Source organism: Bombina bombina, chromosome 3, assembly GCF_027579735.1.
Source record: "Bombina bombina isolate aBomBom1 chromosome 3, aBomBom1.pri, whole genome shotgun sequence".
NCBI lineage: Eukaryota > Metazoa > Chordata > Amphibia > Anura > Bombinatoridae > Bombina > Bombina bombina.
The window spans coordinates 540,894,570-540,909,254 of NC_069501.1; the positions used below are offsets into that span (position 1 = coordinate 540,894,570).

General features: G+C 39.5%; 1 protein-coding gene across 1 annotated transcript in view; it reads left to right on the forward strand.

The window, feature by feature from the left end:
- Nucleotides 1-14,685, forward strand: part of LOC128653620 (angiopoietin-2) — a 120,816-nt gene that overhangs the window by 82,828 nt on the left and 23,303 nt on the right. Inside the window, exon 7 of the mRNA XM_053707011.1 lies at nt 8,468-8,634. Within this exon, the coding sequence (XP_053562986.1) occupies nt 8,468-8,634 (167 nt within the window). The remainder of the gene's footprint in view (nt 1-8,467; nt 8,635-14,685) is intronic.

Here is a 14,685-nt window from a genome sequence, read left to right on the forward strand (position 1 = left end):
ACTGTAATCCTAAGTAAGGTTAGGATAGAAATCCAAACGTTTGAATCTTTACATAACATCACACTCACCAACGACACCCAAGAAAATTGGTTATCAAAAATTAAATTGCAAATTGACAAGTACCAGAGTGATTTAATTACATTTAAAAACAAAAAACTGGAGACTGTCAATAGTGATTACACGCAGGGAAAAGTGTACAAATGGCTGACCAACACACAGGGGAATCAGACCAGGAGGAGACACAGAACCAGACGGGTACACTTTGATACGGTAGACACGAGTGGGGAAGACTCCACTGATACCGATAGGAACCCCTCTGGCACTGCGTTTACTCCACCTGGTCAACATAGACACCAGGATCAATTCTCCTCACATGAACCCAGATCACACTCAACCCCTAGTCATTTTTTAGGGGTAACAACACGTTCTCGGGGAGGGGGAGGCATTACAGACCCCATATCAGGCGGGCGGGGTATCAGACACAGACCCCCCAGACGACCACGACAGAGGACATAATTGTTAATTTGAGTACACACACCTTGACTGACAGTGAGCGCAAAGTACTTAACAAAGGTTTATCTTTTGTGCCGAGCACTTCAGTCTCCGAATTTGACCTTAAGCTAGACCTTTATAAACTGAACAGATCCCTTAAGATTAAAGAATTTTTTCAAAACAAAGATTCGCCTTTACAAAAGTCTCACATTGAACTTAAATGCAAAGTACCCAGCTCTTTTGAACCCAGTAACAGCAGTCCAAGTACTAAAACATTTTTGAGGCTGATAACCCAGGACTTGGACACAGCAAGAACAGATACATTATGGAAACATAATCTCTCCAGAGACGAATTAAAGGCTATTCAAACCCTCCAGAATGATTCCTCTATAGTCATAAGGCCCGCCGATAAGGGCGGGGCCATTGTTCTTTTAGATTACAGTGATTATAGAGATGACATCCTGGAACAATTGTACATAACCGAGCACATTCGTGATTTCTGCACCACTACATACCCTAAGATACCCATTTTGTATTCAATCCCCAAAATCCATAAAACATTAGACCACCCACCGGGCCGTCCTATTGTGTCAGCTAGGGAGTCACTTACCCAGCCTGTAGCACAATATGTGGATGTACTCTTACAGCCAGTGGTGAAGGAAACACGGTCTTATGTTATGGATACGAATGATTTCATTCGTAAAATACGGACTGTTGACATCAAGCCAGACGATTTGCTCGTCACTCTGGATGTCAACAGTCTGTATACCATTATACCTCATCTTGATGGACTTAAAGCCATACAAGAACATCTCACGGGTAACCCCCTCTATGAGGGTCCCCCAGTAGAATTCTTATTGTCCCTTATTGAATTCTGTCTGTTTAAAAACTATTTTCGGTTTGAAAATAGATTTTACTTGCAAACTGCTGGCACAGCCATGGGTTCCTCCATGGCCCCCTCGTACGCCAACATTTACATGTCACAATTTGAAAACATGTATCTGTGGAACACGCTGAATGTATCCATCATTTGTTATTACAGATACATAGATGACATTTTCTTGGTGTGGCGAGGGGGCCTGGAGGAACTCCACAAATGGTTTGATGTGTTTAACAACACTACCAATAACGTCAAGTTTAAGATGACAGTGGATGCCCAATCCATTCACTTCTTGGACTTGACAGTTTTCAAGGATTCCAAAAATTTAGGTACCACATTATATCATAAACCCACTGACCACAACTCTATACTAAGGGCAGATAGTTGCCATCCCCCAGCCCTACTAAAAGGCATAGTAAAATCACAATGCATAAGAACAATGCGCAACAATTCTAATGCTGAAACTGGGGTCTCCCAATTGAAAGGAGTGGGCGAGAGGTTCCAGAACAGGGGCTACAAGATCCCGGTAATACAGGACGCTATGGAATCCGTTTCAACGCTAACACAGACGGAATTGATTATACCCAAACCCAAAAGGGACACTAGTGACAAGCTCATTATGTCCACCACTTTCACTCCAGCGACAAAAAATATTGGCCAGATTCTTCGACAGCACTGGCCAATTATGTCTTCAGACCCAAATCTCACATTTACTCACAATTTACACCCTATGGTTGGGTTCAAGAGGGGAACTAATCTCAAGGATCTCTTGGTGAAAACGGACCCCAAACAGTGTTACTCGACTGGGAACAAAAGGAATATAAAGGGTTCCTATCGCTGTTTGGGCTGTACAACTTGTAATGGCCTAGTGGGTACCAAAGTTTTCCATCACCCACACACAAACCGAACATTTTCTATCCGGCATTCCATAACGTGTACCACTACTCACGTTATATATTTATGGTTTTGTCCATGTTCCTGTTTCTACATAGGGAAGACCTCTGGCATACTTCGTGAGCGTATGGCCAATCATCGCCACGCCATAAGGACAGCACTTAAAAATGGTGATTCCGAGCAGCCAGTAGCGCGACATTGCGCTAACAAGGGACACTCAGTGTCTTCCATCCGCTACATTCTAATCGACCACATACCCCCATTGGATCGGGGGGGCAACCGGAACAAGCAACTCCTGAAACGAGAGGCCCAGTGGATGTTCAGACTGAGCACAATACAACCAGGTGGCTTGAACACCATGCCGGACTTTAAGAGCATTATGTGATCAATAACTGGGGTGCTACATACTTGGGGTATGTCAGGTGGACATCGTGGCTCCGTTTGGGCACACATTCCATTTTCCCCTAGTTGTAGAGGAAGATGCTGTGCGCCTAACAGCATGGACTAGGGGGGACACTTGTCTCCATCTTCTCCGTGGAAGCCTGGTCCGTCTTGAGCTATTACCCACTGCCTTAACATGTACCACCAGTCCTAAAAACGGACATAAAAATTACCATACCCACTTGGAGAAATCTCCGAGGTGGATAATATCCATATGAGCTACATGTCCTCATGATTATTACTATTATTCCCTCTTCCCGTTGATACCGGTTGTTTTGCAATCATGCTTGAGGCTAGAATTTCAACATAAGGTTTCCTTCCTTATATAATTTCTTTTCATAGCCATTTGCATCCATATTTGGGCTGATGTAAGCTATAACCCTTTAATGGCCAAATTTAATTCATATGAATATGGTGCCCCAGCGGTATAGCAGCTTAATAGCACAGCCCTACAATATTATATATACTCCTTTCACCACATATTGCTCCCATTCGATGTATCTATTTGTTTGCATATTCATTGTAGCAACGCACATGCCAAATGTCATTTCGTTTAAGCACACTATGGCCTAGATTTGGAGTTCGGCGGTAAAAGGGCTGTTAACGCTCCGCGGGCTTTTTTCTGGCCGCACCATAAATTTAACTCTGGTATCGAGAGTTTAATCAAATGCTGCGTTAGGCTCCAAAAAAGGAGCGTAGAGCATTTTTACCGCAAATGCAACTCTCGATACCAGAGTTGCTTACGGACGCGGCCGGCCTCAAAAACGTGCTCGTGCACGATTCCCCCATAGGAAACAATGGGGCTGTTTGAGCTGAAAATAAACCTAACACCTGCAAAAAAGCAGCGTTCAGCTCCTAACGCAGCCCCATTGTTTCCTATGGGGAAACACTTCCTACGTCTGCACCTAACACTCTAACATGTACCCCGAGTCTAAACACCCCTAACCTTACACTTATTAACCCCTAATCTGCCGCCCCCGCTATCGCTGACCCCTGCATATTTTTTTAACCCCTAATCTGCCGCTCCGTAAACCGCCGCAACCTACGTTATCCCTATGTACCCCTAATCTGCTGCCCTAACATCGCCGACCCCTATATTATATTTATTAACCCCTAATCTGCCCCCCTCAACGTCGCCGACACCTGCCTACACTTATTAACCCCTAATCTGCAGAGCGGACCTGAGCGCTACTATAATAAAGTTATTAACCCCTAATCCGCCTCACTAACCCTATCATAAATAGTATTAACCCCTAATCTGCCCTCCCTAACATCGCCGACACCTACCTTCAATTATTAACCCCTAATCTTCCGATCGGAGCTCACCGCTATTCTAATAAATGGATTAACCCCTAAAGCTAAGTCTAACCCTAACACTAACACCCCCCTAAGTTAAATATAATTTTTATCTAACGAAATAAATTAACTCTTATTAAATAAATTATTCCTATTTAAAGCTAAATACTTACCTGTAAAATAAACCCTAATATAGCTACAATATAAATTATAATTATATTATAGCTATTTTAGGATTAATATTTATTTTACAGGCAACTTTGTAATTATTTTAACCAGGTACAATAGCTATTAAATAGTTAAGAACTATTTAATAGTTACCTAGTTAAAATAATAACAAATAAATCCTAACCTAAGATATAATTAAACCTAACACTACCCTATCAATAAAATAATTAAATAAACTACCTACAATTACCTACAATTAACCTAACACTACACTATCAATAAATTAATTAAACACAATTCCTACAAATAAATACAATTAAATAAACTAGCTAAAGTACAAAAAATAAAAAAGAACTAAGTTACAGAAAATAAAAAAATATTTACAAACATAAGAAAAATATTACAACAATTTTAAACTAATTACACCTACTCTAAGCCCCCTAATAAAATAACAAAGCCCCCCAAAATAAAAAATTCCCTACCCTATTCTAAATTAAAAAAGTTACAAGCTCTTTTACCTTACCAGCCCTGAACAGGGCCCTTTGCGGGGCATGCCCCAAGAAAATCAGCTCTTTTGCCTGTAAAAAAAAACATACAATACCCCCCCCCAACATTACAACCCACCACCCACATACCCCTAATCTAACCCAAACCCCCCTTAAATAAACCTAACACTAATCCCCTGAAGATCTTCCTACCTTGTCTTCACCATCCAGGTATCACCGATCCGTCCTGGCTCCAAGATCTTCATCCAACCCAAGCGGGGGTTGGCGATCCATAATCCGGTGCTGAAGAGGTCCAGAAGAGGCTCCAAAGTCTTCCTCCTATCCGGCAAGAAGAGGACATCCGGACCGGCAAACATCTTCTCCAAGCGGCATCTTCGATCTTCTTCCATCCGGATCGAAGCGGCAGGATCCTGAAGACCTCCAGCGCGGAACATCCATCCGGACCGACGACTGAACGACGAATGACTGTTCCTTTAAGGGACGTCATCCAAGATGGCGTCCCTCGAATTCCGATTGGCTGATAGGATTCTATCAGCCAATCGGAATTAAGGTAGGAATTTTCTGATTGGCTGATGGAATCAGCCAATCAGAATCAAGTTCAATCCGATTGGCTGATCCAATCAGCCAATCAGATTGAGCTCGCATTCTATTGGCTGTTCCGATCAGCCAATAGAATGCGAGCTCAATCTGATTGGCTGATTGGATCGGCCAATCGGATTGAACTAGATTCTGATTGGCTGATTCCATCAGCCAATCAGAAAATTCCTACCTTAATTCCGATTGGCTGATAGAATCCTATCAGCCAATCGGAATTCGAGGGACGCCATCTTGTATGACGTCCCTTAAAGGAACAGTCATTCGTCGTTCAGTCGTCGGTCCGGATGGATGTTCCGCGCTGGAGGTCTTCAGGATCCTGCCGCTTCGCTCCGGATGGAAGAAGATCGAAGATGCCGCTTGGAGAAGATGTTTGCCGGTCCGGATGTCCTCTTCTTGCTGGATAGGAGGAAGACTTTGGAGCCTCTTCTGGACCTCTTCAGCACCGGATTATGGATCGCCAACCCCCGCTTGGGTTGGATGAAGATCTTGGAGCCAGGACGGATCGGTGATACCTGGATGGTGAAGACAAGGTAGGAAGATCTTCAGGGGATTAGTGTTAGGTTTATTTAAGGGGGGTTTGGGTTAGATTAGGGGTATGTGGGTGGTGGGTTGTAATGTTGGGGGGGGGGGTATTGTATGTTTTTTTTTACAGGCAAAAGAGCTGAACTTCTTGGGGCATGCCCCGCAAAGGGCCCTGTTCAGGGCTGGTAAGGTAAAAGAGCTTGTAACTTTTTTAATTTAGAATAGGGTAGGGAATTTTTTATTTTGGGGGGCTTTGTTATTTTATTAGGGGGCTTAGAGTAGGTGTAATTAGTTTAAAATTGTTGTAATATTTTTCTTATGTTTGTAAATATTTTTTTATTTTCTGTAACTTAGTTCTTTTTTATTTTTTGTACTTTAGCTAGTTTATTTAATTGTATTTATTTGTAGGAATTGTGTTTAATTAATTTATTGATAGTGTAGTGTTAGGTTAATTGTAGGTAATTGTAGGTAGTTTATTTAATTAATTTATTGATAGGGTAGTGTTAGGTTTAATTATATCTTAGGTTAGGATTTATTTTACAGGTAAATTTGTAATTATTTTAACTATTTTAGCTATTAAATAGTTCTTAACTATTTAATAGCTATTGTACCTGGTTAAAATAATTACAAAGTTGCCTGTAAAATAAATATTAATCCTAAAATATCTATAATATAATTATAATTTATATTGTAGCTATATTAGGGTTTATTTTACAGGTAAGTATTTAGCTTTAAATAGGAATCATTTATTTAATAAGAGTTAATTAATTTCGTTAGATTTAAATTATATTTAATTTAGGGGGGTGTTAGTGTTAGGGTTAGACTTAGCTTTAGGGGTTAATACATTTATTAGAATAGCGGTGAGCTCCGGTCGGCAGATTAGGGGTTAATAATTGAAGTTAGGTGTCGGCGATGTTAGGGAGGGCAGATTAGGGGTTAATACTATTTATGATAGGGTTAGTGAGGCGGATTAGGGGTTAATAACTTTATTATAGTAGCGCTCAGGTCCGCTCTGCAGATTAGGGGTTAATAAGTGTAGGCAGGTGTCGGCGACGTTGAGGGGGGCAGATTAGGGGTTAATAAATATAATATAGGGGTCGGCGGTGTTAGGGGTAGCAGATTAGGGGTACATAGGGATAACGTAGGTGGCGGCGCTTTGCGGTCGGAAGATTAGGGGTTAATTATTTTAAGTAGCTGGCGGCGATGTTGTGGGGGGCAGGTTAGGGGTTAATAAATATAATACAGGGGTCGGCGGGGTTAGGGGCAGCAGATTAGGGGTACATAAGTATAACGTAGGTGGCGGTCGGCAGATTAGGGGTTAAAAATTTTAATCGAGTGGCGGCGGTGTGGGGGGACCTCGGTTTAGGGGTACATAGGTAGTTTATGGGTGTTAGTGTACTTTAGGGTACAGTAGTTAAGAGCTTTATAAACCGGCGTTAGCCAGAAAGCTCTTAACTCCTGCTATTTTCAGGCGGCTGGAATCTTGTCGTTAGAGCTCTAACGCTCACTTCAGAAACGACTCTAAATACCAGCGTTAGAAAGATCCCATTGAAAAGATAGGCTACGCAAATGGCGTAGGGGGATCTGCGGTATGGAAAAGTCGCGGATGAAAAGTGAGCGTTAGACCCTTTAATCACTGACTCCAAATACCAGCGGGCGCCCAAAACCAGCGTTAGGAGCCTCTAACGCTGGTTTTGACGGCTACCGCCGAACTCCAAATCTAGGCCTATATGTCATATTGGCAATACATTGTAACTTACTGTACCCATATTTGCAGCATTATACTTGCTCCTCAGTTATAACTTGCCATTCCAATCACACGTACTGATATATGGTCCAATTATTATTTTAATGATTATTTTTACATTTACGGTATGACCGTATTCAGCTTGAATGTACGCTGTTTCTGACACTAAGAAAATTGTTGTCCCATTCAGCTGGTATATTGTTGTAAATTTCACACAGGTAATGGCACTTTTGGGTAATCTGGATTGTATATGATTACCATGGTTACTGTCTCCATGCCGACCGGATGCAGTAACATTTGTCAATAGGTATTTATCACAATTTCCAGGCACTTATGATAATGCTGCACATGTTTGGCCATATGAAGTCCTCTACACTAGTATGTCACTTAAATACGTTTAAACTTGTAGATTGCACAACTTCATTATTAAATCTACGTTTGTTTATAGAATCCGTAAACCGGAAGTGAGGTAATGTAACTTCCGGTTTCGGATAGCACTGTGGAACGCAAGATGCGTTCCAAGCTCGAAAAATTGGCGCACTTTTTTGGAGAGACACTAAGGTTGGTGTGATTTAATTTGTATGTAACACTATAAATGAGTTGAAATTTGTTTGTTTTGTATGCTGATGAAGGGGTTGTGAACCCCGAAAACGTTCCATTAAATTGGTTTTTGTGAAAAAGTCCTGAGAGTGCATTCTCTTGTTTTCTATTTGATGGTATATCATTGCACCCAGGTGAGTTGGCTATTGGTGGGCTGAACTGGAAATTGTCTACTACTATATATATATATATATATATATATATATATATATATATATATATATATATATATATATTTCAAAATGTGTTTAAAAGAAAAATACTGAAAAATAAACACAGAGCTATTACTTATATACATTTATAATATCTTCTGTATTTTTTTAGGGTTTTGGATCTACTACCACCGAGTACTGGTTGGGAAATGAGTTTGTACACCAACTTACATCTCAAGGCTCTTATAACCTGCGTATTCAACTAAGAGATTGGGATGGAAATGAAGCATACTCCCTGTATGACTACTTCTCTCTAGGCAGCGAGGAACTTAACTACAGGTAAGAGGGTGTAGTACACTTATCCCATATCCCATAACAATAAATCAGTCAGTGCACAGTGGGGTAAAGTTAGTAAGCTTTGTCTCAATCTCCTCTGAGCTTTCAAGCATCTCTAATTCTAATGCTATTCTAAGAAAGTTATTTACTAAAGTTCACATACCTCTCCTTTCTTTAATGTATGGATACCTAAGACATACATGGAACAGGAGAGTTTGGAGAGGCAATATATGACTGTGAATGAATCCTCTATAGTTAAGGATTCTGGGTAGTGACTAGGTAATCATAGTTTTGTAAAGTTGTTTTGTTTTTAAAAAGCATTAAAGCTGATGAAACATTGTAATAATTATTTTGTTTAAAATAAAGACCTAGTTTCCATTGATGTTATAAACTGGTGGTAACATAAAACATCTCCATAGACCCCATGAATATTATATGTATTACAAACATCATCCATACCCCTCTGAAAGTTATATCGGTAGGATTCAAAATATCATTAATTCCTACATCTGAAAATACCGGAACCCTAGAATAGCGAAAGCATCCACTTATCGACAAAAGGATGGGGGACTAGGTATCCCCAATATTAATTTCTAAAAGAATGCATCACACCTGGTAAGAGTAGTGGACTGGTGTGTCAACGTATGTAACAAAGAGTGGGTACAGTTAGATTCCGACCACATTAACTTATTCTCCCCATAGACTAATGGAGATCGCAGAAGAAAAAACACTTAACGCTTTTGGTACAGATTCCTCATATTCTACAATTTCTTCAGGAAAGGTTTATTTACCAGTTCCATCAAGGGGCAAGCTTCTGCCCTTTTGGTTTTGTTACATAGGAAATTAGCTTGGCTTCCTGATATTCAATTCTTTATTCAGGCACTTATTAGAATTAGACTGTCTATCTGGTCTTTATTACCTCCTTGGAACCTAAATTTGGTCCTGAGGGTTCTTCAGGTGCCACCTTTTGAGCAAATGCATACTCTTGACTCATGTCTTTGAAGATCCTTTTCCTAGCCATCTCTTCAGCTAGAAGGTCTCAGAATTGTCAGCTTTGTTGTGCGACTATCCTTTATTCAGGAGATTGTTGTCCCTTCTATATGTTCTAATCCCAAGTCATCTAAGGAGAGGCTTTTCCATAATTTAGATGTTGTGAGAGCTTTGCAATTCTATCTACAAGCATTAAAGAATTTTCGGCAATCTTCTAGTCTCTTTGTTGTGTACTCAGGGAAATGAAGGGGACAGAAGGCTACCTCTGTCTCCTTATTATTTTGGTTATGGAGTCACCATTAGAAAGAAAACATAATGTATTTTTACCTGATAAATGTATTTATTTCTTGGTTGTGAGTCCATGATCCCGCCCATTTTTAAGCTGTGGCAGCATTTCTACTTGCACTTCTTTACCCCATTTATCCTTCTTTTCTCTATCTGTCTCTCTTGTATCAGCTATACATACTACTAGGAGAGAGAGGGAAGTTGGGGGGGGAGGGATACTTAAAACTCTGGCGTGGGGTAGCTTTGCCTCCTCCTGGTGGCCAGGTGAAGCAATTCCCAAAAGTAAGGTTTTGGATTTGTGGATTCTCAAAAACAAGAAATAAGTATCAGATAAGAATAAATTATGTTTTTATTGTAAATATATATATATATATATATATATATATATATATATACACATATACTGTACCTATTTTTCTATGTGAAGAACATAGGAATGTAAAATATGCTTTGGGTCTAAATGTGCTTTGGATCTAACGCGGTGTTGGGTTAGCGCACATGAAGAATTAGTTATCTTAAAGCACGTTCTTGAAATATTAAATATTAAAAAATATTAATAAAAATTATTTTAAATTATATATGCAGTATATATATATATATATATATATATATATATATATATATATATATATATATATATATATATATATATATATATATATTCTATGGATTATTTAGAATATTTACAGTATCTATAATAATTTTATATAATTCTTAATATTTTATATTTAATATTTACATAACTAATTCCTCATGTGCGCTAACCTGACATCAGGTTAGACCTAATACTCTTGGCTGTAATTACATATTGCGCATGCTCGTGTTATCTGTCGTGCCACACTGTGTAAGAGAAGAATAATGCATGCGTATACTAAATAAACTGTGCAGACTGGTAGTCAAGCCTTTAGCTTGAGTGAGCAAAGGTGGGATGAAGTATTACAGTAGGCGGAATAGTTACTCTTTGAACACTCCCTAGTAAGGTTCGGCTTAGGGGGATAGACTTCTGAAGCATTTCGAATTGTTCTGCTACAGTATTATAAGTAAATTAAAATTATTATTCCATTAATAATATATATTTATTGACTGAATTTAATGATAAAATAGCGTTGATATCTGCGATTACATAACAAAAAGTTTACTGACCCTTTAACGCTTGTTTTCTGTTAAATATTAATATTATATTAAGAATGTTCAACTTTCCTTATTTTCAGACAGTCAGTTTCATATTTGGGATAATGCATTTTGATTTGACCATTTTTTCTTACCTTAAAATTTGACTTTTTCCCTGTGGGCTGTTAGGCTCGCGGGGGCTGAAAATGCTTCATTTTATTGCGTCATTCTTGGCGCGGACTTTTTTGGCGCAAAAATTCTATTTCCGTTTCCGGCGTCATACGTGTCGCCGGAAGTTGCGTCATTCTTTGACGTTATTTCGCGCCAAAAATGTCGGCGTTCCGGATGTGGCGTCATTTTTGGCGCCAAAAAGCATTTAGGCGCCAAATAATGTGGGCGTCTTATTTGGCGCGAAAAAATATGGGCGTCACTTTTGTCTCCACATTATTTAAGTCTCATTTTTTATTGCTTCTGGTTGCTAGAAGCTTGTTCTTTGGCATTCTTTCCCATTCCTGAAACTGTCATTTAAGGAATTTGATCAATTTTGCTTTATATGTTGTTTTTTCTCTTACATATTGCAAGATGTCTCACGTTGCATCTGAGCCAGAAGATACTACAGGAAAATCGCTGTCAAGTGCTGAATCTACCAAAGCTAAGTGTATCTGCTGTAAACTTTTGGTAGCTATTTCTCCAGCTGTTGTTTGTATTGATTGTCATGACAAACTTGTTAAAGCAGATAATATTTCCTTTAGTAAAGTACCATTGCCTGTTGCAGTTCCCTCAACATCTAAGGTGCAGAATGTTCCTGATAATATAAGAGATTTTGTTTCTGAATCCATAAAGAAGGCTATGTCTGTTATTTCTCCTTCTAGTAAACGTAAAAAATCTTTTAAAACTTCTCTCCCTACAGATGAATTTTTAAATGAACATCATCATTCTGATTCTGATGACTCCTCTGGTTCAGAGGATTCTGTCTCTGAGGTTGATGCTGATAAATCTTCATATTTATTTAAAATGGAATTTATTCGTTCTTTACTTAAAGAAGTTCTAATTGCTTTAGAAATAGAGGATTCTGGTCCTCTTGATACTAATTCTAAACGTTTAGATAAGGTATTTAAAGCTCCTGTGGTTATTCCAGAAGTTTTTCCTGTTCCTAATGCTATTTCTGCAGTAATTTCCAAAGAATGGGATAATTTGGGTAATTCATTTACTCCTTCTAAACGTTTTAAGCAATTATATCCTGTGCCGTCTGACAGATTAGAATTTTGGGACAAGATCCCTAAAGTTGATGGGGCTATTTCTACCCTTGCTAAACGTACTACTATTCCTACGTCAGATGGTACTTCGTTTAAGGATCCTCTAGATAGGAAAATTGAGTCCTTTCTAAGAAAAGCTTATCTGTGTTCAGGTAATCTTCTTAGACCTGCTATATCTTTGGCTGATGTTGCTGCAGCTTCAACTTTTTGGTTGGAAACTTTAGCGCAACAAGTAACACATCGTGATTCTCATGATATTATTATTCTTCTTCAGCATGCTAATAATTTTATCTGTGATGCCATTTTTGATATTATCAGAGTTGATGTCAGGTTTATGTCTCTAGCTATTTTAGCTAGAAGAGCTTTATGGCTTAAAACTTGGAATGCTGATGTGGCTTCTAAATCAACTTTACTTTCCATTTCTTTCCAGGGTAACAAATTATTTGGTTCTCAGTTGGATTCCATTATTTCAACTGTTACTGGTGGGAAAGGAACTTTTTTACCACAGGATAAAAAATCTAAAGGTAAAAACAGGGCTAATAATCGTTTTCGTTCCTTTCGTTTCAACAAAGAACAAAAGCCTGATCCTTCATCCTCAGGAGCAGTTTCAGTTTGGAGACCATCTCCAGTCTGGAATAAATCCAAGCCAGCTAGAAAGGCAAAGCCTGCTTCTAAGTCCACATGAAGGTGCGGCCCTCATTCCAGCTCAGCTGGTAGGGGGCAGGTTACGTTTTTTCAAGGAAATTTGGATCAATTCTGTTCACAATCTTTGGATTCAGAGCATTGTTTCAGAAGGGTACAGAATTGGTTTCAAGTTGAGACCTCCTGCAAAGAGATTTTTTCTTTCCCGTGTCCCAGTAAATCCAGTAAAAGCTCAAGCATTTCTGAAATGTGTTTCAGATCTAGAGTTGACTGGAGTAATTATGCCAGTTCCAGTTCCGGAACAGGGGATGGGGTTTTATTCAAATCTCTTCATTGTACCAAAGAAGGAGAATTCTTTCAGACCAGTTCTGGATCTAAAAATATTGAATCGTTATGTAAGGATACCAACGTTCAAGATGGTAACTGTAAGGACTATCTTACCTTTTGTTCAGCAAGGGAATTATATGTCCACGATAGATTTACAGGATGCATATCTGCATATTCCGATTCATCCAGATCATTATCAGTTCCTGAGATTCTCGTTTCTGGACAAGCATTACCAATTTGTGGCTCTGCCGTTTGGCCTAGCTACAGCTCCAAGAATTTTTACAAAGGTTCTCGGTGCCCTGCTGTCTGTAATCAGAGAACAGGGTATTGTGGTATTTCCTTATTTGGACGATATCTTGGTACTTGCTCAGTCTTTACATTTAGCAGAATCTCATACGAATCAACTTGTGTTGTTTCTTCAAGATCATGGTTGGAGGATCAATTTACCAAAAAGTTCTTTGATTCCTCAGACAAGGGTAACCTTTCTGGGTTTCCAGATGGATTCAGTGTCCATGACTCTGTCTTTAACAGACAAGAGACGTCTAAAGTTGATTACAGCTTGTCGAAACCTTCAGTCACAATCATTCCCTTCGGTAGCCTTATGCATGGAAATTCTAGGTCTTATGACTGCTGCATCGGACGCGATCCCCTTTGCTCGTTTTCACATGCGACCTCTTCAGCTCTGTATGCTGAAGCAATGGTGCAAGGATTACACGAAGATATCTCAATTAATATCTTTAAAACCGATTGTTCGACACTCTCTAACATGGTGGACAGATCACCATAGTTTAATTCAGGGGGCTTCTTTTGTGCTTCCGACCTGGACTGTAATTTCAACAGATGCAAGTCTCACAGGTTGGGGAGCTGTGTGGGGATCTCTGACGGCACAAGGAGTTTGGGAATCTCAGGAGGTGAGATTACCGATCAATATTTTGGAACTCCGTGCAATTTTCAGAGCTCTTCAGTTTTGGCCTCTTCTGAAGAGAGAATCGTTCATTTGTTTTCAGACAGACAATGTCACAACTGTGGCATACATCAATCATCAAGGAGGGACTCACAGTCCTCTGGCTATGAAAGAAGTATCTCGAATTTTGGTTTGGGCGGAATCCAGCTCCTGTCTAATCTCTGCGGTTCATATCCCAGGTGTAGACAATTGGGAAGCGGATTATCTCAGTCGCCAAACGTTGCATCCGGGCGAATGGTCTCTTCACCCAGAGGTTATTTCTTCAGATTGTTCAAATGTGGGAACTTCCAGAAATAGATCTGATGGCGTCCCATCTAAACAAGAAACTTCCCAGGTATCTGTCCAGATCCCGGGATCCTCAGGCGGAGGCAGTGGATGCATTATCACTTCCTTGGAAGTATCATCCTGCCTATATCTTTCCGCCTCTAGTTCTTCTTCCAAGAGTAATCTCCAAGATTCTGAAGGAATGTTCGTTTGTTC